The sequence below is a fragment of the Paroedura picta genome, chromosome 10 (assembly GCF_049243985.1).
Source record: "Paroedura picta isolate Pp20150507F chromosome 10, Ppicta_v3.0, whole genome shotgun sequence".
Classification (NCBI taxonomy): Eukaryota; Metazoa; Chordata; class Lepidosauria; order Squamata; family Gekkonidae; genus Paroedura; species Paroedura picta.
The window spans coordinates 5,572,003-5,596,112 of NC_135378.1; the positions used below are offsets into that span (position 1 = coordinate 5,572,003).

Sequence of the window (24,110 nt, forward strand, 5' to 3'; positions counted from 1 at the left end):
TTTTAAATATAAAACACACTTTATTCTTCTAAAGGTTCGCATTATTTGTACAAGGTGGTACAAAACACTGTAATATAAAATACTGCTTTAATATAAAAATAAAACTTTCTCCATAAACTGGCAAATTGCACTGACATGTTTCATTTTCAAAACATGCCTAAATCTCGCCTTTGTTTGGGAAGTCACATGACGCACTGCTAGCACTGGTGACTTTTGCCAGGTATTCTTAACCTATATCGGGGTGGGCAAACTGTGGCCCTCCAGATGTCCATGGCAAATGCTGGCAGGGGCTCATGGGAATTGTAGTCCATGGACATTTGGAGGGCCAGTTTGCCCACCCCTGGGCCTATATCCTGGTCTGTGACCGTATCAATAAATGAATAACTCTGAACCACCGACCTTGCAGTGTTGACAAAAGATGCAAGCCCAGCAGCACCTTATGGGCCAACAAGCTCCGAGGGCATTGACCTTCCAGGGTCCAGACTTCCTTCCTCAGAGCCTTAACTCTGGAAAGCTTCTCCCTGGGAACACTGCACTTGAGAAAGGGCTGGAACCTGTGAGCCCTCTGCAGCAACAGGCAGGCTCCAGCAAGGCTGCACCACCCTCAGCCTTCTCTGAGGTCTGGAGCCTGTTTACACACCACATTCCTACCTGAAAAGAAGCCACCCACAAGCCAGATGCTTGAGTTCTGAGCATCCCCAGACTTCCCCAGAGCTGAACACAGAGAGCTGAAAGGGATGCTTGGCACGGCTCCCTGGCCTTGCTCTCTATAACTGCCCTCTATAACACCCAGCAGCCACCCAGCCGGAGAGGGAGGCTCTTTCTCTGCCTGTGTCTGGGGGATCTTGGCTCCTTCTGACGTGCTCAACCTCAGGGGTGGCTATTCCCTCCAACAGGTATCTGCACCAGCCTAAGATGTTTTGTTGCCTGAAGTAGACTATTTCAAATGGCACTTGACACATGTACATTGCCCCAGTGTGGCTCAGTTGTGGCTGACCACAACCCAGGGTGACCTGTGATCGAATCCCCACTTCCGTCTGGCCCATCTCAAATGGTGGTTGTTGTGAAAAATGGAGGTTGGCAGAACGGAATCCTAAGCTCCTTTGGGCCCCAGCTGAAGGGAGAAAAGGTGAGATATAAATAAATAAATGCAGGCAAATGTGTTGCAACCCAGTGGGAGGGTCTTCTGTGCATCTCTAACCGAGTTGAACAAGAGCTGTGCTGCAGCCCTCGGGGGCTGCCTCACAAACTGTGCCCCTGGGTGGGCTTCCAGCTCAGTTCCCCCCCTGCCAGCCCCTTTAGCAATAACACCCACCATCCGCTTCCACGCGCTGATCAGGAGTGGCCAGTTCTGCATCTGGCCTCCGCTATGAGTTTAGTGGGGGGCCTTTAGGTGTCCACCGTCTGCAACACCAGAATAACCCTCTTAGGGCTGCTGCAAGGGTCACCACAGTGGAACAAGGAATGAAGGCTCTCTGAGCACTTCCGAGCCTTTACAGCTCCCTCCCAGCTGACACAGCCTGACTTCTCACTACCCCAACTCATTCTCGTTCTGCAACGTCTTCATGGCTAAACCCCAGAGGGTGACGCTGGAGAAGAACGGACCTTCATTGTTCCTGTATTCCACAGATGTCAGGCGGCTGTTCAGCTCACTGCTGAGGCTGGCCCCCGTGGAGTGAATTCCGTCAGGCGGCAGCGCTTCCTCCTCCTGTGGCACTTCCACTTCTTTATAAGAACATGAGAGATTGAGCCTTTGCTGAGGTCTGGAGAGCCTGACTGCATCTAGACCCAATTTCTGAGGGTTCCCACCATCGGTCTCTTGTGCTGGAGGCTGCCCTTTACGGAACATTACGTCCGGACTCTCCAGCTCACTGGATGAATTTCCCGGTGGGTGGAGGGGAAACTTCATAGACACGGGCAGGAAAGTCACTGATATTTCCTGGGAAAATGAGTCTGGTGTTTGGGATTTTTCAAGGTCGGACATGTCCACTGCTTGGGTGAGATCATCGAGACTATTTGGATCTTCGTTGCCTGCTTTGCAATGGATTTTTTTGTGCCGGCGTAAAACGGCAGAACGACTGAAGCATTTATTGCAAGTATCGCAGGTATATGGCTTTTCCCCAGTATGAGTCCGGATGTGTCTTCGTAGGTCACCTGACCCTGCAAAGCATTTTCCTGGAAAACAAAAGCAGTCTAAATATACTTCTGGAATTGCAACCCTGTCTTTTGAAAATTTGTTCCCCAAATGCTCTAGTTAAAGTGGAAAATTCCATAACAGGACAGAAAGACTACACCAAAGACTTTCATGAAGAGACCCCCCCCCTCAATATACACGCAAACAAATGCAGTTAGAACTTCATGACTGACCAGAACATCCATAGGATGACACAATGACCACTCTAGGGAGGAGTTGCATTTGTCCTGAATTAATTTGGCACAGACTCACCACAAGCTGAGCAGCTATAAGGCCTCTCTCCCGTGTGCCTGATTCTGTGCTTCACTAGCTTCCGGGGTAAGTTAAAGGACTTGCCGCACTCATCACAGGTGAAAACTTTCTCTACCGCATGGTTCTTTTTGTGTTCCTTTAAATTACTGAAGTTGCTAAACCCTGGAATGATGTGTGTGAAAGAAAGAGAAATGGTTACCCGCAGGCTGACGCAATTGTCCCTGCTTGTGCAGGGATTCAAGCCCAGGCGATCCAGGCTGTGGCTCAGGGACAGAGCTCCTGCCTAGTAGGCGGCAGTTCCTAGGTTCCATCCCTGGCACTTCCTGCTCAAGGGATCAAGGGGAGGACCTGAAGCCCTGTCTACTACCTATCAGATAAGCAATATTGACCTTGACAGTCAAATGGTCAACTTTGTGCGCATTCACTGTCTTCCAGCATGTCCCACATCCCTGGATTTTCAAGCGGGGCCTGGCTTAGTCATAGAGCCTCTGCCGAAGGTCCCAGGTTCCATCCCCAGCAGCATCAGGAGCTGATGGGCAAGATCTCTGCCTGAGTCCCTGGAGAGCCACTGCCAGTCTGAGTAGACAAGGCTGGCCAAGATGGAGTGACTCAGTAGAAGGCAGCTACATGTGCTTATGGTTCTACCACAGAGCTGGCAAGAAAGCGACCCCCTCCCCCCGCGGTTCCAAAGTCGCTCCATCCTGCCCGACTCTGTCCAGCAAGCCTCGCGTGCTCTGCAGCAGGGACCCCCCCCCCCCCATGGTTAAAAGAAGGGAGAAAGGAGAGAAGCGGTGATCCAAGGGAGCGAGACCCAAGCCCTGCTTGGAGTGGGACAGCGAGCAAGGCGGATTTGGGGGCGGCGGCGGCAGCTGCAGCCACCTCCCCCGGGCAGGGCCCTTGCCCCCCTCCAGTCACCTCCTGCGTGGGGTCGCCCATGGCTGGGGGGCCGGTGGAAGTGCCTCTGCAGCACTAGCTGGCAGCTCCTCTGGCTGGGTCCCCGCTGGGCTTCGGTGCTTAAGTTGGGGTTGCAGCGAAGAAAACAGCTGAGAACCGCTGTTCTACCACAAAGTCATGGTGCTGCAGCAACCAGGCAAAGACTGCCAGCTTGCTACGCCTTGAGCCGGGCTGAGGCACCCACTGCTTCTGATACAACATGACAGGCTGAATTGTGTCCTCCCTCAAACCCAGCACCTGGCTGGCTGGAGTCTGCCTGGGCTGGGGGGAAGAGGGGCCCTGACACAATTTGCTACAATGGGTAGGATTCAGGGGTGTGGTGGATTAGCCCCGCCCACGGCCTGCTCCTGAACCCTCCAGAAGAGAGCAGGGCAATTCTGACATACCTCTGCCACAAACGTCACACAGGTGAGGCTTTTCTCCAGTGTGAATAATAATGTGACGCTGGACATCCCCAGACGCAGCAAATCTAGAAGGGAAGCTGAGAGGTGAATAACTGGAAGAATGTTACAGGAGTAGAAGAATAAGGAGAATGTCTGACCCACTGATGCTCAGCAATCGGTTTCAAGGTCTGCCTGAAGGTTGATTCAGGAACACAGGAGCATATGCAATCCCCCATGAAGAACAAGCCCCAACGTAGACCAGGAAAAAAGTCACAGGCCCCCACAGGTGAGAGTTCTAGGTCTTCTCCCCCGCCAACCCCACGAAGCACAGGAAACACTTCACAGTCCCCCACAATAAAAAGTTTTAGTTCTGCTCCCAAGGGTACAAAGAAACGGGGACTGGTAATTGGGGGATTCCTGGCTAAGAGGCCGAAGTGTGTAGACCAGACCCGAGAGGTCTGCTGCCTACCTGGTTCTCGCATCAAGGATGTGACAGAACGGCTGGACAGGCTCATCAAGCCCACAGATCATTACCCCTTCCTTCTCACCCATGTAGGAACAAATAATACTGTCCAGCAAAACATGGAACATATTAAAAAAGACTTTGTGGATCTGGGGAAAAAGGTAAAGGACCAGGGAGCACAGGTTGTGTTTTCATCACTCCTTCCTGTAAGTGGCCAAGGCATAGGAAGAGAGAGAGAAATCATGCAAGTAAATGACTGGCTACGTCAATGGGGTCGACGGGAACAATTTGGATGTCTGGATCATGGTCAACGATGTCAATATGAGGGGCTATTATCAGGGACGGAAAAAGTATTCTTGCGACAACCCTTGCACACCTGGTGAACAGGGCTTTAAACTAGACACAAAGGGGGAGCGAGACATAAATTCAGAACTTGGTGTGATGGCAAGATCTGAACATGAGAAGATCTCAAATCTACAGGGAATGTTACATAAGCAGGGAACTGCTAGCTTAGAAGGAAGTTCAAAAACCAAAACCATGAGGCACACAAAGGATAGATTACGATGTCTCTGCACTAATGCACAGAGTATGGGAAACAAGCAAGAGGAACTAGTAGTCGTAATAGAGGAAGGGGGATATGATGTAATAGGAATCACAGAAACCTGGTGGGATAATACTCACAATTGGAATTCTAAAATTGAGGGGTACAATCTATTCAGAAGGGACAGACAAGAGAAGAAGGGGGGAGGTGTAGCAATATATGTTAAGAATCTTTATAGTGAAGAAATACAGGTACCCAAGCATGAAAGTTCAGTTGAGTGTATTTGGGTAAATATAAAAGGAATAGGAAATGAAAGTGGTATTATTGTGGGGGTCTGCTATAAATCACCAAGCCAGTCAGAGGACCAATGAGATACTGCTAGACCAAATTACACAATTTTCAAAAAGGGGGGGAAACAGTGGTCATGGGTGACTTCAATTACCCAGATATCTGTTGGAAGACTAACTCTGCTAAAAATGCAAACTTTGTTAAATTCTTAACTTGTCTTGCCGACAGCTTCATTTCGCAGAAAGCAGAGAGGGGAACCAGGAGCTCTGCTATTTTAGACTTGATTCTCATCAATAGGGAAGAACTGGAAGATGAGGTGGAAGTAGTGGGCACACTTGGTAGCAGTGACCATGTGCTTTTGCAATTTTCCATTGTGGGAAAGAGAAAACCTTTACGTAGTTGCACGTATAGACTGGACTTCAGGAAAGCTGATTTTCACAGACTTAAAGGTGTGTTGCATAGAGTCCCGTGGTCAGAAAGACTTAAAGAGATGGGAGTCCAAGAGGGCTGGGAGTTTCTTAAAAGTGAAATACAAACAATTCCCTTGAGAAGAAAAGATGGAAGGAGCCTAAGGAAGCCAAGTTGACTGCATAAGCAGTTGTCAAAAGTTTTGAGGAATAAAAAAGTCATTTAGGAAATTAGAAGTATGATAAATAAAATAAATAAAAATAAATAAATAAATGGAAGGAAGGCCAAGGATGAGTATAAACAAATAACCAATAGTAGGGGGAGTGTTAGAAAAGCTAAAGCTCAGTAGGAGTTTAGGCTAGCAAGAAGTTCTAAACATAACAAAAAAAAGCTTCTTTAGTTATATTTCAAGCAAGAAAAAGAATAAGGACACCATAGGACCACTGCCTCTTGTGGCGCAGAGTGGTAAGGCAGCCGTCTGAAAGCTTTGCCCATAAGGCTGGGAGTTCAATCCCAGCAGCCGGCTCAAGGTTGACTCAGCCTTCCATCCTTCCGAGGTCGGTAAAATGAGTACCCAGCTTGCTGGGGGGTAAACGGTCACGACTGGGGAAGGCACTGGCAAACCACCCCGTATCGAGTCTGCCATGAAAACGCTAGAGGGCGTCACCCCAAGGGTCAGACATGACTCGGTGCTTGCACAGGGGATACCTTTACCTTTACCTTTAGGACCACTGCGAGGACAAGAAAGTGAAATTATGATAGATGATGAAGAAAGGGCTGAACTGCTTAACTCCTATTTCTCCTCAGTCTTCTCTTGTGAGGGAAATAGTGATCAATGTGGCAAAAATGTAACACAACACGGGGGACAGGAATGGTGGCCTAGGATCACTGTTGGAGCAGTCCACAAACACCTAGTTTCTTTAAATGAAACAAAGTCTTCTGGGCCAGATGAACTGCATCCAAGGGTACTAAAAGAACTTGCAGATATCATCTCTGAACCTGTCCATTATTTTTTACTCTTCTTGGAGAACAGGTGAGGTGCCAGATGATTGGAGGCAGGCAAATGTTGTCCCCATCTTCAAGAGAAAAAGGAGGATCCGGGTAATTATTGACCCGTCAGCTAGACATCTGTAGCTGGCAAAATTTTGGCACAACTAATCAAACACTCGGTCCTTGTGCAGTTGGAACAGAGAGCTGTGATTTCTAAGACTCAGCACGGGATTCGCAAGAACAAGTCATGTCAGACAAACCTTATCTCTTTTTTAAAGAAAGTGACTACTTTGCTGGATCAGGGGAATGCCGTGGACATAGTTTATCTGGATTTCAGTAAAGCTTTTGATAAGGTTCCACATGATACTCTTGTTCACAAGTTGGTAAAATACGGTATGGATCCTAATTCTGTCAGGTGGATCAATAACTGGTTGACAAATTGTACCCAGAGGGTACTTGTTAATGGTTCAGCATCTTCTTGGAAAAGAGTGACAAGTGGAGTACCCCAAGGATCTGTCCTGGGGCCTGTGTTGTTCAACATATTTATAAATGATTTGGATGAGGGATTAGAGGGGATACTTATTAAATTTGCTGATGATACTAAACTGGGAGGGGTTGAAAACACAACTGAAGACAGCAACAGAATACAGGATGACCTTGAAGTTCTGCACTTTGTTAGGAAAAACCAAATACATCAATATAAGATGGGGGAGACTTGTCTTGGCAATAGCATGTGCGGAGTCTTAGTAGACCATACATTGAACATGAGACAGCAGTGTGACTCAGTGGCTAAGAAGGCAAATGGGATTTTGGGCTGTATCAAATGGAGTATCGCGTCCAGATCATGGGAGGTGTTGCTACTGCTGTACTCTGCTCTGGTTCGGCCTCACTTGGAGTACTGTGCTGACTTTTGGTCACCCCAATCGAAGAGGGATGTTGACAAACTGGAACGTGTCCAGAGGAGGGCAACAAAGATGGTGAGGGGTTTGAAGACCAAGACATATGAAGAAAGGTTGGGGGAACTTGGTCTGTTCAGCCTAGAGAGGAGATGACTGAGAGGGGATCTAAACATCTGGAAGAAGTTCCAGACAGTTAGAGCAGTTTCTCAGTGGAACAGGCTTCCTTGGGAGGTGGTGGGGTCTCCATCTTTTGAAATATTTAAACAGAGGCTAGATAACCATCTGATGAAGAGGATGAATCTGTGAAGGCGAAGGGGTGGCAGGTTACAGTAGATGAGTGATAGGGGTGTGAGTGTCCTGCATAGTGCAGGGGGTTGGACTAGATGACCCAGGAGGTACCTTCCAACTCTATGATTCTACGGGAAGAAAGGCAGAGTATAAATTCAATAAAATTAAAAATGAGAGAAGCTGCTGTGCTCAGGATCTGATTACTATCATAAAAGCTGGAATGGTCAGATGGATCAGTATCCTGCCCACTCACAATGACCTCAATTCCATGTCCAGATGATGCCCCCCCAAACAGAATCCCTGGCCTGGAGAAAATTCGCCTCCCAACCCCAAAGAGTTGTTCAGCATTTCCCTGGGCATGCAAGGGCCACAAGAGCCAACCTTTCCTGCCCCCCCCCCTCCCAATGTGCCTAAGTTCATGGAATCAGCATTTCTGTCAGATGACTCTCTAGCCTCTGCTTAAAAGCTTAAAAAGAGATAAAGTTAGTCTAACAAGACTTGTTCTTGAGAAAGCAATGCTGACTCCTAGTAATCACAGCCATCTGTTCTAGCTGTTCGATGTTCCACAATTTTGTCAGCTATAGATATCAAGATGATGGGTCAGCAGTTACTCGGGTCCTCCTTTTTCCCCTTCTTGAAAATGGGAGCACTTTACCACCTCCAGTCTTCTGATACTTTACCTGTGGTTGTTGTTATTTAGATATATAGCCTGCCTTCCTCCTAAGACTCAAGGTGGGTCATATAAAAGCATCTAAACACCCTCCCGTGGCGCCGCGGACTAAATAAAGCCGTAAGGCGTTCTGAGGTGGGATGTGTCCAGGATGAGAAAGAGTCCGGATTGGACCCTTCCTCCGGACAGACAATCGGAGGGACCAATCGGCAGGCGCGAAGCGCTAGCCGATTGGTCCCTCCGATTCCCAGCCCCGAGCAACTGCGAACCGCGCACAGCGCGGCTCACAGTTGCTCATTTGCCGGCGGCCTGACGTGCAGAGAGGCGCGAAGCACCTCTCGCCGTGTCAAGCCGCTGACCTGGGAGCTCCACACAGCGCGGCTGCCAGGGGCTCCCTTGCCTAATGGCCGCAGACAAACACAACCCGCCGAGGAAACGCCGAGGAGCCGCCGCCCGCCTCCTCTTCCAGGTAGCCTTCCGACCCTCGCCTGTCCCTCGCTCTGGCCCCCGCCTGCTAGCGCCCATTGTATTCTTTATACAATGGGCTTTTTTACTAGTATCCCCATAAAACCCAATCCCCTAAAAAACAAACTTCCTCCCAATTCACCAAGATGGCTAAATCCTCCTACTTCCCCACAGTCATCCTCCAAAGGGGGTTTGCAGCCTGAGGGGGCACAAAGAAACTGTGCTTATGAACTAGCCCTACAGTGATCTTGGGCTGCAACTCCCATCACGTAATATGATTTTGCTACATTAAGCACAATTTCCCTTGCAAGAGAAGATTAAGGAGACACAGGAATTGAGCAGTTCAGCCTTCTCTTAATCACCTGTTACAATTTCACTTTCTTGTCCCCAAATGGTCCTACCATGTCATTACGCCTTTTCTTACTTTGAACTGCGAATCTTTTTTTGCTGTGTTTAGCATTTGTTCTAGCCGAAGCTCATACTGAGCTTTAGCATTTCTAACAATCCCCCTACAAGCATGGTTGTTTATATTCCTCCTTCTATTTCCCAAATAGAATTTTTATTTCCTAAGTGAGTCTTTTTTATTACTCAATTTTTTGAAAGCTTTTTATGGAGCCATCCTAGTTTCTTTAGGTTCCTCCCAGCTTGCCTTCTCAAGGGAATTGTCTGTGATTGTTCCTTCAGCATTTCACTTTTGAGAAACTCCCAACCTTCTTGGACTTCCATCTCCTTGAGTTTTTCTGACCAGTTTGTTAAAATTTGCTCTCCTGAAGTCCAGCTTTTCTCTTTCCCAAGATCATAAAGTCCAAAATCACATGGTCACTACCACCAAGCACACCCACAATTTTACCTTGTCAACCAGTTCTTCCCTATTGGTAATAATCAAGTCTGAAACAGCAGACCCCTGGTTGCCCCTTCCGCTTTCTGGGAAATGAAGTTGTCAGCAAGACAAGACAAGAATTTATTTATACCACTATTATTTCCTACTCCTTTTATTTTTACCCAAAGACTCTCAAGCTGAACTCTCATGCTCAGACACATGAACTTCCTCACAAGTATACTCCATGCTTAACATATACTGCTACTTCTCAACCCTTCTTTATTTGCCTGTCCCTTTAAATAAGTTCTACACCTCAATCCTAAAATTCCAATCTTGAGTGTTACCCCCACCATGTTTCTCTAATGCCTATTAGGTCACAGTCCCCCTCCTCTATTAGGACTTCTAGTTCTTCCTGCTTGTTTCCCATACTCTGTGCATTAGTGTAGAGATGTCATAATCCTTCATTTGTGTGTCCCAGGGTTGTAGTTTCCTGGCACTGAGTTTGATGTCTGCATGTGTTGGACTAAAGAAAGCAATAAGGGTTAAAAAAATTTAAGGTTAAGACTATACAGGCTTCGACAAAAAAAGGACACTTCAGGGAGGCTCTCCTTGACAAACTGCCTCTGGATAAGATGGGGTACAATAAGAAGGGAGAATTGGGTCAAACTTCCCCCATCTGCCAGGAAGCTTCCCAAAGAGCAGCAGGTTCTGCTTCTTAAAAGCTTCTCACATTCAGAGAATTCCATCTCATTCCTTCAGAATCCTTAAAATGTCATCTTCATTAAGACTTTGACCTGAAGTCAACTTCCTGGGATCAGTTTTAGTTTATTCAACTCCAGAGAAGTTACTGTTCATGTATTAAAATGCTCTTATCCTAACTATGCAAGCTTCACAGTCACACAAACCGTTTCCCGCAGATTTCACAGATGTAAGGTTTTTCACCCGAATGCCGACGTAAATGAGTCTGAAGATTGCCTGCCTGCAAAAGATAAAGGAAACTTTTAATATGGTAGAAGGACCCAAGTCAGTCATCTTAGTTAAGGTTTACAACTGAAAAGGAAGATTTTGCTTTGCAATGCAGTGCTGGATAGTAACAATGAAAGAATGCCAAAATATTAAGATCAACAAGTGCAGAGCTAGAGACAGGCAACGTTTTGCTTGCATGACAGAAACAGCCACAGCCCCCCCATCTATGGGGTCATCTCCATTCTGCATTCATAGTCAGACCATGATTGCACTTGCACTGGGAGCTACAGCCCCTAGGAAGCAGGGCACACCCAAAGCTCCTCCTTCCCCTCTTGCAGGCATGCCTGAGAGTGCTGCCTTCCAAATGCTGCTTGGTATGGGAGGAAGGGAGGTCTTCCAGCACCGGAGTTTTCAGCTCAACCTGGAGCCTGGAGACCAACAAGCCCTGTGAGGAAAGGCTCTGAGGGACCTGGGCATGTTCAGAAGAGGAGGCTTGGAGTATTTGAAAAGCTGCCCCTTCGAGGAGAGCAAGGAGCTGTTCTTGTTGGCAGCAAAAGAGAGAACTTGCAATAAAGCAGTCTTGAAGCAATGGCTGGATGACCACTTGTTAGGGATGCTTGAGGCTAATTTTTCCTTGAGCAGGGGATGGGGTCCTTTCCAACTCTAGGGTTCTAATCTTATACTCTGAGAAAAGGATAAGATGGAATTCGTAATGGTAGGAAATAAACCCCCTCGCTCCAAGAGCAACTCTTCAGAGCTATTCAAAGCTTGCAGCAGACAATGCCAAGCAGGAAAAAGTGCTTTCATGAGCACTCATCCACATGTGATGCATTACACTCCCCCCCCCCTCAGGTCTTCCACTCATTGGGGCTACACAAACATTTACTGACTGACTGTCGGGGAAATAAAAAAAAAAAAAATTCAGGGCTGAGTTGTACTTTATGGACTAAATATTTGTAGACCTGAATGTCTTGGATCTTTGATATTCTTGAAGAATCTCAACACTTTTAAAGGAGAAAAAGTTTAAATGGAGAGGAGAAAACACATTATGATTTTCTCAAAGAGATTAAAAGCATCTCTGAGCATTTTGTCTCCCCATCTATGGGCCCTACAGCATTACCAAGGAGTTCTACCCACAAAGCAACCTGCCTGTAAGGTAAAAATGAATAACCACAGGTGGCTAGACTGCACACGAAAAAACGGTTTCAGACACAAAAGGACACTATAAAATACATATATTTTAAAATTCCTACCTGTGAGAAACATTTCCCACAAATGTTACATTCAAATGGTTTCTCACCTAAAAGAAGAAGTAATAACATTTGCAATTCTAACTGTATTGGCAGGATACAAATCTTACAGAGAGTGATTGCGATTATTGACAGTCTACATTTAACACACTGAAGGCCAAGGGGAAAAAAACTAGAATTGTTGGGGGGAGGTAGTTCCCCCCCATTTTTCCAATGGAGGAACTGGAAAATTTGGGGAGCATTGAAACCCGTATGAAATACGTTCTCTTTCTGAGTGACCACAAACGTCTCACAAAGCATCTCACTCATCCTAAATGCACAGCAGGATGTCTTGTCTATTGTGACTCACAGAGCTGCTGTCCAAATACACTCTTGTTTACCATAGAATTTGTCTTCTGCCTTCAACTTGTTACTTCTCAGACGGCAGAAATTAAAGCTACATGTAGTAGAGAACAGCAGTGTGATTTTTCCTATTAAAAGACATTTATACCTTTCAATTCCATTAATATGCTACAGGACAATTTTACATTTTAAGTTATAAATATAAATGATGCATGTTATGTTGTTCAATCAGTTAAAGTAGCTCAGCCTTGATAGAAAGTATTGCATGTTTCAATTTTTCCCAAAGTTTCCACCTGTCCATAGCTCCAATATTTACATTTCTGGTCCCACACTTCCATATATAAAAACAGAAATGTTAATTTGAATACAGGGAACAGGGCTACAATAAAGTGGAATTGCTCAGGAAGGCACTACTAAATGGAGGGGGGGGGGCTGTAGCTTAGAACCCAATCTTTGCATTGCTGTCATTATATACCGTTTTCAGTGAATTGTTTTCTAATTTTTAACCCAGTCTTTTTGCATTGTTACACTATTCCTGCTGCACCGTTCTAAAAACACTGTAATCCTACCTGAGCCTCAAAAAGAAAGGTGGACTGTAAATTAATTATTCCCATGGAAATATGAGAAATGGCCTGCAAAAGTAATCCCCTACATAGCTTCTCTAGTATTGCACTGCAGTCTAATGCAGGGGTAGTCAAACTGCGGCCCTCCAGATGTCCATGGACTGCCAGCGAATGCTGACAGGGGCTCCTGGGAATTGTAGTCCATGGACATCTGGAGGGCCGCAGTTTGACTACCCCTGGTCTAATGTATGCATTTTAATGTTAATTTTGTTGCTGATCAGCTAGAGATTCAGCTGATTATGCAGAAGCATCCAGTTATAACTTCAGCAATTAACTGTAGTATACTTGCTCATTTTGTGAAGCTCATTTGATTTCTTAGGGGGGAAAAATTTAAACGGTCCTTTTTGTAGAAAAAACTTAAAATACCTTAGACTTTGTTAAGTCCAGTGGGATTTATAAGACCAACAGAGTTTTGTTCAAGGTATAAGCTTTTGCGTGCATGCACACTTCCTTTTACATCTCAAAAGGTTAACTTGATTTTGGGAAAACTGCAGTGTACTTAACGGTTTCCAATTGTTGTTCTTCTTAGGTGCGAAGTCGTGTCCGACCCATTGCGACCCCCTGGATAATGATCCTCCAGGCCTTCCTGTCCTCTACCATTCCCCGGAGTCCATTTAAGTTTGCACCGACTGCTTCAGTGACTCCATCCAGCCACCTCATTCTCTGTCGCCCCCTTCTTCTTTTGCCCTCGATCGCTCCCAGCATCAGGCTCTTCCCCAGGGAGTCCTTCCTTCTCATGAGGTGGCCAAAGTATTTGAGTTTCATCTTCAGGATCTGGCCTTCTAAGGAGCAGGCAGGGCTGATCTCCTCTAGGACTGACCGGTTTGTTCGCCTTGCAGTCCAAGGGACTCGCAAGAGTCTTCTCCAGCACCAGAGTTCAAAAGCCTCAATTCTTTGACGCTCGGCCTTCCTTATGGTCCACCTTTCGCAGCCATGCATTGCAACTGGGAATACCATAGCCTTGACTAGACACACTTTTGTTGGCAGGGTGATGTCTCTGCTTTTTAGGATGCTGTCTAGATTTGCCATAGCTTTCCTCCCCAGGAGCAAGCGTCTTTTAATTTCTTTGCTGCAGTCCCCATCTGCAGTGATCTTGGAGCCCAGGAAAATAAAATCTGTCACTATCTCCATTTCTTCCCCATCTATCTGCCAGGAATTGTGAGGGCCGGATGCCATGATCTTCGTTTTCTTGATGTTGAGTTTCAAGCCAACTTTTGCACTCTCCTCCTTCACCCGCATCAACAGGCTCTTTCTAACAACCAATAGTTCTATCTAATTTACACTTCCTTCAGGCTGAGCACGATCTAAGTGCTGTCCTACTTGACTCTGATGGGAAAGCTGTCCAGTGCAATCCTAAACATATCTATTTAGAAGTCCCAATGTGCCCCAAGGGGATCTATGTGGAGCATGCCCTAGTTAAATGTGTTTCAAACAGCAGCCTTACTGAAATTAACTGGATTTACGTGTGCTTAATTTTGGCTGAATCATGTCCAAAATGTTGTGAGTCCTGCGCACTGCAAAAAAAGGTCACCTGATGCATGTAAATCCCAGTGAATTTAGCAAACCTATGGGGAGCATATAGCCATGGTCTAAGATTGTGCTGCTAATAATTATGGGCACTTTTCCCCCAGGGACAGGGCTCCACACTCCCTCTGGTGCGTCTCAAAGATAAGTCTTATTACAGACCATTTCACTTCCTCCCACGCCCCTTCCAGCTTTCTATTTAACATAGAAGATTTGGGAAAATAACCTTGATGCACTGATAAGAAGAAGAAGGTTGGTTCTTAGATGCCGCTTTTCCCTACCCGAAGGAAGCTCTAAGTGGCTTCCAGTCGCCTTCCCATTCCTCTCCCCACAACAGACACCCTGTGAGGTGGGTGAGGCTGAGAGAGCCCTGATATTCCTGCTCGGTCAGAACAGTTTTATCAGTGCCGTGGCGAGCCCAAGGTTACCCAGCTGGCTGCATGTGGGGGAGCGCAGAATCGAACCCGGCATGCCAGATTAGAAGTCTGCACTCCTAACCACTACACCAAGCTGGCTCTCGTGAGTCATACAGCTAAGCAGTATGTCGCAGCAAGGAATCAAAGCTGAATTTGTTTTTAAGGAACTGCAGTGACTGACTTTAGTCAGAAGAACTAATTTGTACACCTTTACTAGGCACACAGACACTTCTGATCAGTTCCTGGGATCTGATCATCATGGTACACAAAAAGCATAATTACTGTTGTATGATCTTGGCACCACCTATAGCAACAGGGCTTCTATACCATGCTAGCTCTTTCCCCTTTCCATATATTGCCTGCCACATACGGACTGGAGAGCCTACCACAGAATGAATTCTAGATCACTCAAGCCAATTTTGGGTTAAATCTGCATCAAATTCTAGGAAAGGGAAAAAGCAAACATTCCCAAGACATTTACTGAATAAAAATATTTCAAAGTATTGAAAATATAAAACTTAACAGCAGAGAAACCAATGGTAAACCACAGTTCACAGCTACAGAAATGGGCCACATGTTTGTAGATGCCTTCCTCCTGTGCACTGTGCATTGTGCCCTGTGCACAATGCTTCAATTAGTTACTTCTGATTCAGCACAAAATCATCTTTTCTTCCAAACCCAAAAATTATGGCTTGTGCTTGCCCTCCAAGTGCAAGCTGGGATTTGAACCCAGGTCTCCCTGGGCACAGGGAGTTTCACACCCTGGGTAAGCACAAACCAGAACGCACAGCTTTGGATGCCATGACCAAGCACTATTTCTACTCAGGTGGAAATAAGTGAACCAGAGGGCACAAAGCAGGGGAGGGAGCAGGCAAGCACAGCCCACTCTCATGAAGAGAGCCCAGAGCATCCTGAACACACCTCAATTAGCTTCAAGGACAGGAAGAAATGCTCATAGCAAGATAAATTGGGTGACCTGTCCTCTGCCACCTCTACGGAGAGGGAAGACGAGTCACACTGCCCAGGACACCTGGTCTACAGCAGTTTCAAGACCCACCACAACAACCTTTGTCAGTTGCAAAGGGCTGCTGAGGGAAGGTGGGGAAAGAGCTGAAACTGTGACTCCTCCCCTTTTGCACAAACGTAAGATCCAGTCCCATGCTCCGAAGTGTGTATGTGCGTGTTCACAGCACTGGGATTATAATTCACCTTTATGCTGCTCTTCCTCCAAGGAGCAAACATGGATCGCCTGTCCTCTGTTTTATTCTCACACCTGCTCTGAGATACTGGCTCCGCACTGTGCAGCATGTTTCATGACCCAACCCTCCCTGAGCACAGTTCAGCACTCTTAACCCCCACCCCTCACTTGTGTAGTAATCTGGGGCAATGGCTGAGCTGATAAACCGGAATGACAGCTCCTGGTCTATTTATGCAGATCCTTGCACCACAGGAACAAGAGTGATGAAAAGAGGGGAGACCAACAGCTTCCCCAAACATAGGTTCGCTGTTATGTTTGGAAGCTCAAATCACTGTTTGAGTGCAACTCACCATGATTTACCGTACTGTGCCTTTTGCTCCACAGAATCTCCCTTTGGAAAACAGATTACAAAACAAGCCTTTCCAGTTGTTAGAACTGGAAGTTACTTATCTTTTCACTACAGCATTACATTATAATGAGTTTGGAAGTGTTCAATAATTGTACCTGTATGAGATCTTATGTGGAGCTCCAGATTGCTTGGGTGTTTAAAAGCTTTTCCACACAATGCACAAGGATACTGTCTCTCCGAAAGGAAAACCTGGGGCTGGCCATTGGCCTCAGAAAGTTCCTGAGATGGCTCAAGCTTGGCATTTTGCTCCAAGTCTTCAGAACTGATTAGCTCTTCTTGGTTTTCAGCAGCTGCAGCCTTTGTTCTCTGCATGTCGCTTCCTCTTTCTGACTCAGTTTCCCTGGCCATGTCCCCATCACCAATTTTAGGTTCAGAAGAACTTAAGTCTGAAGACTTGTGGGACCTTAGGAAGTTCAGTTTTTTAAGAGGCACTGTTTTTTTTAGTCTCACCTGTTCAGGTAGTTGTAAAGGTGTGCTTTCTGAATCCTGGTCTTCATTGCACTCATTTAAGGGCTGAACCAGGAAGTTTGAAGGCAAATGATCGGTGGATTCCAAAATACATTCTGAGTGGTTGATGATACAAGAAGCATTATTTTCAACTGCGCTGCATTCTGTAGAGGAACTAAAAGCAAAGGATGACTCTGGTGTTTGTTCATTGCTGGGACAAATGGTTTGCTTATAGAACTGCTTGCTATAAAAATTTCGAAGTTTGTAATAACAATTTGGCTGCTTCAGTGGGAGAGTTGTGCAATCAGCATCCATGGAAGCTTGTTTTGGTTTGTTTACATCACCAGAAGAGATGGGAAGGGCAACAGGCTGTTTGCTGGGCTGTGCAGGTGCAGTGCAAGCACACAGCAAACTGGCATCATAGGTCTCACAATTAGGATCTGCAGCCAAAGTATCTTGCAATGGGAAGGCATTGTGACAAGGCATACTTGAAGGCTGCTCCAAAATTGTTGAGGATTTTAGAAAGGAACGACACACGTTCAAGACATTCTGCACTTGCAGACACTGTGCAATATCCAAAATAGCTTGTACATTTTCCTGGTTTAGGTCAAGATGGGAAGTATACATGTAGTCCAAGATTTGCCCTATTCCACCAACATTTTTAATATCCAGATGAAAGACATCATTCTTCTGGCCCGGAGAGTTCTGAAAGAGAGTCCTGTGGAAGGGAGAGGCACAGGCTGTTGACAGGGTAGGAGCGTGAAGAACAGCCCATCTTCAACAGCACTACAGAAAATTCAGTTACTAATCCTTGCCGCACTTACTGAGACCCATTATTTACATGTTGAACCACTGTGAAGGCCATCCAGATTTGCATTTCCACACATGGTTGCTTTTCAGCCATTACTTTCAGTTTTTGTGCAAAAACAATTTAGGACAATTAAAAATCCCCCCAATGCAACTTGAGTGAATTTAATTCAAGTAGTTCATAGACTGAAATCTTGGCTTACTCTCTCATATGAAGCATGTGTTATTTGGCATGGTTCTGTATGCATGGGAACATGACAAACAAAATGAATAAGCCCCAAGATTTTAGATGAAAAAGCAGTTGGGGACATTTCAGTATTAACAGAATGTGTAAGGAAAAGGTATTATTCCAGTGTACCTGGCCAGGTGTGTTTATTTTATTTATTTATATTGAGACATATATCCCACCTCTCTAGACAATGTCGTCTTGAAGCGGTTTACAAAGTGAAAGAATAAAAACAGAATAAGCCGTAACACCCAAAAGATAGTTAGAACCAACATTCCCCACAACTATGTCCTGCGGTCCGCAACCAGTCCCCAGCAGCCCTTTGCCCTCCCTGACCCATCACAACTTTCCATCACATACACCAGATCTATTTTCTGCTCTGCAAAGTAGACTTGCAGTGTGTCAGTCTTATCATTGATCCACCTGGCATTACACAGCATCAGTGCTGGAGGTAGGTTCTTCCCCCTAGTCTCCACCCCTGGATATCAGGGGATGGGACGGAGGTTAGTGTAAACATAACTTGTACACCACCTCCTCCTACTGCCGTCTCAACCCTTTCCCCTTATGATTGGGATCTCTGGCACTTTGGGGCCCCTTCCTGTTGTCTCTTCATTTTTGTTCTGCTCTTGTGGAGTGTTCATGTTGTTATTCTATTTGTTGAGGTCTTCCTTCTTTTCTTATTTCTGTGGTGTACACTCTGGTGTTACCTAGTTTTGTTTTTTTCTTATTTCCTTTGGCCGTTTATGGCTTATTTGCCTTCCTCCATCTGAGTTTGTCTTCCTATGTGGGGTTGGTTATTTCTTTGTATGCATTTTTTCCTGTATGCACTCAGATCCAATTATCTTTATAGATATCTCAGGCTATGTTACTACTTGAATTGAGTGATGGGTGGATGAAAGAAGTATTTTACTTCCTTGGCTAGTCAGGTTATCTTTTGATGTATGTATTAGGTTTAATTTCTACTGTATTGTGTTCGTGGATTTTGTTCTTTTCTATCACGGGTTGTAATAGTATAGAGCGTGTCTGGGTGTGTGCTGGGGAAATCAATGGGGTAGTTGATATTGTTAAATTCTTGGTGGATTGTAAGGCTGTGGTTTGTTGGGGGTTGTTTAGAAGAAGAGTTGGTTCTTATATGCCGCTTTTCTCTATCCGAATGAGTCTCAAAGAGGCTTACAGTCACCTTCCCTTTCCTCTCCACACAACAGACACCCTGTGGGGTAGGTGAGGCTGAGAGAGCCCTGATATTCCTGCTCGGTCAGAACAGCTCCATCACTGCTGTGGCATGCTCAAGGTCACCCAGCTGGCTGTATGTAGAGGAGGAGCAGGGAATCAAACCCAGGTCACCAGATTAGTAGTCCATGCTCCAAACCACAACACCAAGTTGGTTCCCAAAATTTGTGTGAATTTGTGCTGGGGGAGGGGCACTGGATAGCACGTTGTTAGTAAATTATAGGCTTGAGTTCTAGGTTGGATGGGTTTGTGTTCTTTTATCCTTTTTGTAGTTGTAATCTGGAAATTATGGCTTTGGAAATGATTTATGTATAAGATGAGGCATTTCGGAGTTAAAATGACTGACATATTCACAAATCCCAAATCAGCATCAAGTCTTCTCTTGGCATAACAACTAATTTCAAAAATGTGGTGACAACCTATCTCCTAGTCTGCCTAGAGTTATGCAATGGCCTCATTCGAATTATTCTACTCTTTTGTTTTTTCTTCCCCCTACATCTGCCTGTGTATCAGCACCATAATGATTTCTGTCCTCAGCATTCATTGCAACACAGTCCTACTCGGCCAATCAACTTGTTTTCAGATATGTTTAGTACTTAAACGTGACATACCTGAAATATTGGCTGAAAGCAGCTAGCACATTTTTGTGTGCTTTGAAACAGACCCCTTTGACCACCAACATGCAATCACAGAGAAGGCCTTGAATGCGCTGTTCATGAAGCTGCTGAAGGAGGTGGCAGCTGTGGCTGGCAACAGTGTCCATTCTAGGTTATGCTGAAGTTACCTGCCAGAAAAAAATTAAAATCTTTAGGGAAACATAAGAGACCCACCGGCAAATCAAAATAAGGTCAAGGGTTTGCACTCTTAAAGCTTTGCTCAAGAGAGCCAGCTAGGTGCATTACACCGTACCTCTAGGCCGGTTCAAAGAAACACTGAAACTCGTTGCCATGAGAGGGGGGCACTATCTGCACACAATCAAGAGGACGGTTTCATAGAATGGTAGAGTTGGAAGGGACCTCCTGGGTACCTAGTCCAACCCTCTGCAGATTGCCCACCCCAATTCCATGAACAGATGATCCTCCCCCCCCCCCCAAAAAAAACCCCAGACTCCCTGGCCAGTCTGCCCTGAAGGAAATCTGCCTCCTGACCTCAAAGTGGTGATCGGCATTTCCCTGGGCATAAGCACGGGCCCAGAACCACCCACCCACCCCCAATCTTTCCGCAGGGAAAAGAGCCTCACAGCCGCTTGGGTGCCACAGAGCTTCAAGTGTCGCCGACACCCTCTAGCTGCACCAGGACCTCCTCCTGCCCCGCCGACGCCATAGCGAGGATGCCCGGGAGCCCGAGAAAGGCGATGCGCATGCGCTCCTGGCGGCGGGCACCCACCTGGGCAGGCCCCTTCTCACGCCCATCCTTCCGACTCGTCACTTCCGCTGCACAGGTAAGCCGGTCACGGCGGATGCGGCTGCGGCCGATGGGCGCTCTAGGCTTCTCTCTCGCTGGCTCCCAGCGGCTTCCGGCGCAGCCGCCTATCGCGAGGCGACCCGAGAGCCTCCTTCAGGGGCGGCGTCTCCGTCGGGAGTAATTTCGAACGGGGCCCGCGAAGGGGCGACGGAGACCCAAAGCCGCCTCCTTGTGCGTCACTTCCGGTCTCGTTATCTGGGCGGGGCGATGGTCCTCGGCCGGAAGTTCCGGCCACCGCGAGGCTCGAGGTTTGAGACGGAAGAGCCGGTGCTCGAGACACGCGCACGTGGGAACGCTCCACCTCCCCAACACGGGAACGCGCTCCGAGTGAGTGGCCCCTCCCCTTGCCGAGAGCCGTGTCAGCCGCTTCGGCGCGGCCCGGGCTGAGCGTCGCCCTGAGGCGGGGGGCGGGGGGCGGGGGGGCGGCGTGTGGGGAGACGCAGCCTCCGGGAGTGAGGAGCCCTGTGGCCTGGAGGGCACTTTCAGCCCCACGGGGGGGGGGGGGCTTTCCTAGGAACAGGAGCCCCTTCCGGACACCCGGCCAGTTGCGCTCAACTTTCCGTCTCTTCTAGGGCCTCTTATTGATCCCTGCGCGGCCTCATTTTTGGAAGAATCTTGTTGATTATTGCTGAAACATTACATCTTGAATTTGGTGAAATATGGCTGATCTTGTCTCTAGGAACATGGATATTAAGAACGTTTTTCAATTTTTGAAAACTATGTTGCTAGAGAGGTTAAAACCACCCACGTTTCTGCTTGCCTGTCATCCTGAGTACATGCCAAATTCATCCTTTATAGGGTATACTGGGCAAAAATTAAGGCCTAGAATTTCAAAGAGTTAAATCAATTGTGTTCCCAAGTGTAATTCTCTCTTCTCTGTTTAGAATACATTCTACATTCCAAAAAAGAAAACGCCATAAGGCTTTCTCTGGAGGGCTGGGCTGGCTGCTAAGGGAACAGATGATCCACAGTGTGGGGAGTCAGGCAGGAACACAACATTTCTGAAGGGTGTTATGCAACAGTCCTTGCTCTCTAGTGGCAGATCTTTATTGGATGGATAGCTGGAAATGGTAGCAGAATCTGGCATCTATGCTTCGTCCTTCCTCCTCAAAACAAGAAGGAACAGAAAAGGTTTTGGAATGTATCCTGGAATCTGCCTGAATATCAACAAGAAAGGCAGATCATTAGCTGAAGTCTAAATATTGTCAGCCTACGTTAAACGGCAATATTTACCATTACAATGTAAGTTAATATCTAAATACGGCCTTGTGACATTGAACACCTCACAGGCTCCTTTGCTCTGGAAACTCAAAATGATGGGGAAAATGAAACCTACAATATTTGCTTATAAATATTTGATGTCAGTTAATAAATAAGATATGAAAAATCTCAGGAATTAATGAAGTAAGGAGCGAGATAGTTCTCTTTTTGCCAAAGCCATGGTATTAAAGTATGGAGCTTAAGTTACAATTTACTCAGCAAAAAAATGTTCACAAATATTTCTGCAAGTGAATTCCTTAACTTCCGGGGTGCTAAGTATACACGTGGAGAGAGGCTATATCCAGTGTTTTATTTATTCCTACTCTTTTTTTAACCATAAACACCTCAAAGCCACTTATAACAGTTTAAAAATACAGGTTTGGCTGTTCTTATACCTGCCCTCCCATTCCAATGCATGTTGAGTGAACACTTGAGCCCCTTCCTCCTGGGACTAGAGCTCTTGTCCAGAGGACCAGCCAAAGAAAAGACAGTGGCTGCTCTGCCTCTGACCAGAATGGCAGTTGTGTCTTAGAGGTATTAATTTGTTAAATGTCAATTGAATAGTTTTCTGCTTGAGAAGGTATGTTCAGGCCTTTGTACTATGTAAGTAACAATAACCAAAATGTTATACCAGACTTAATATGTGTTTCTTTTAAATTGATTTCTAGAATTTTCTGGTAAAGTAGTAGTTCTAACGTTCTTTGAAGAAAAAGGTTCCTTTGCATAACTTCAAAATGGTGGTTTTTACATGTAACTCCTGTGGGGAGTCTGTGAAGAAGGTACAGGTTGAAAAGCATGTGAATATGTGCCGGCACTGTGAATATCTTTCCTGTATGGATTGTGGAAAAGATTTCTGGTAGGTAGCTTCATTGTTTGATACATGATGAAACCTGGTACTCTGCTGAACATCTTCCTCAGAGGGCAATTGCTTTTAAGTAATGTATGTGTAAAACTAGGTGCTAAAATTATCCCCTCTTTGTTCAAACTAGCATTTCTCCTGCAGGGGACTGTTCAGAGGTTTCTCCTCATTTTCTGCTTTGGAAAGATGATGGGCAGGCCACAGACTCAGCCCTCTTGTTTATACTAAGAGGCAGCAATCGAGCATGGAGATCCTGGTGGCATCATCTGCAGAGTGCAGCCATATGGAGGAAGTGGCCGCCCCCTTTGCATGATCTCTAACACTCATCACAGTGAGGGGGGATGTGCACCCAGCAACCTCCTAGATGCAGTTGCATACGTGCACTGAGGCAGGGGCTGAAAACAAGCATGCTTGTGCCCAGCCTCCTTCCCTGCATGGCATCATCTGTGCCTTACTCTGCAAGTTGGAGATCTTACAGAGGGAGGAAGGTGGGATGTGACTGTACAGAATTTCTGAAAGTTTGGCTGGTCCTACTGAAAGAGATTCCTTGAATTTTGATCTTGAAAATATCCCTGCATGTCACATTTCCATTGTATATTATTCAGGCTTGGTTTTAATTGACAAGTGTTGTCAACTGCCCCGAATCCACTTGTGTGGAGGGTGCAGTTAAGAAATCTAATAATAAAATTTTATAATCTCCATTCTTCTGAGGAAGGTGGGAAAGAGAGTCCTTCCTCAGGTGTTATCCTTTGCTTGCACAACAAGCACTCTTGGGCTTCAGGGGGATGCTTGGCCAACAGCAGGACAAAGAGTGCTTCATAAGTCAACTCCTGAACAAAACTAATCCCTTTGATATCAGTCCGTGCCTAGTTCTTCATAGGTTTGCAGTCCAACTGGGATAAGTTCTGTAACAGAGCCTAAGCAGCCTCCATGAGCTGGATTAATGGTGTGCTAAAACCCAGTCAGGCTCACTTGAGGGCCTTTCCTGTGTCCATAGCTGATGTACGGCATTAAAAGTGTCATCTGTGTAAATCACTAGTTTTGTACACGCTCTTCTTTTCAAAGGGGCGAGGATTATAAATGTCATGTGAAGTGTGTAAGCGAAGATCAGAAGTATGGTGGCAAGGGATATGAGGCCAAAACTCACAAAGGAGATATCAAACAGCAGGAATGGATTCAGGTAAAACACAAAAAGAAATCATATGTAAGTTTGGTAACATTGTTAAATTTTATTCTCTCCAGCCTGAATTAGGACATCTGTATAGTTGTCTAGATCATGTGTTCTCCAATGTACAGTCAGATTTGTTCTCTTAGAGTTGTAAAGTGTGAAATTGGAGACTGTTCTCATCTCTGTGCCCTTATTTACAATGGAGGTCCTTGGGCAGTGTGGTTATTGCAACTTGTTCAAACAGTTTACATGCAGTGGATGTAAGAAAACTCTTTTGGCTGCTGGGACTTGTTGGAGTTCAGCACT

The 24,110-nt window shown here is 46.0% G+C and overlaps 2 protein-coding genes across 9 annotated transcripts in view; one reads left to right on the top strand and one right to left on the bottom strand.

Annotated features, from left to right (window-relative positions):
- On the bottom strand, window positions 1-20,610 carry ZBTB49 (zinc finger and BTB domain containing 49). Of its 3 annotated transcripts, none has more exons than XM_077301638.1 (8): window positions 20,440-20,610; window positions 19,665-19,837; window positions 16,439-17,508; window positions 11,835-11,881; window positions 10,521-10,594; window positions 3,787-3,869; window positions 2,447-2,608; window positions 1-2,175 (listed from the first exon to the last, which is right to left on the bottom strand). In XM_077301638.1, the coding sequence occupies exons 2-8, from the start codon at window positions 19,814-19,816 to the stop codon at window positions 1,532-1,534; spliced, it is 2,232 nt and encodes a 743-aa protein (XP_077157753.1). In that variant the 5' UTR covers window positions 19,817-19,837; window positions 20,440-20,610; the 3' UTR covers window positions 1-1,531. The 3 variants fall into 3 exon arrangements, with proteins under 3 accessions (XP_077157753.1, XP_077157752.1, XP_077157754.1); XM_077301637.1 differs by lacking the exon at window positions 20,440-20,610 and adding an exon at window positions 20,294-20,408; XM_077301639.1 differs by lacking the exon at window positions 20,440-20,610 and adding an exon at window positions 19,963-20,070.
- The window catches only part of LYAR (Ly1 antibody reactive), an 11,318-nt gene continuing 7,814 nt past the window's right edge, over window positions 20,607-24,110 (top strand). The window contains exons 1-3 of one of the 6 annotated variants that reach the window (XM_077301644.1): window positions 20,607-20,844; window positions 22,446-22,633; window positions 23,702-23,816. In XM_077301644.1, coding sequence (XP_077157759.1) covers window positions 22,512-22,633; window positions 23,702-23,816 — 237 coding nt within the window. In that variant the 5' untranslated portion in view covers window positions 20,607-20,844; window positions 22,446-22,511. Of the gene's footprint in view, window positions 20,845-20,947; window positions 22,634-23,701; window positions 23,817-24,110 lie in introns of those variants that run through there. The other 5 variants (XM_077301640.1, XM_077301643.1, XM_077301641.1 and 2 more) reach the window with 5 other exon arrangements.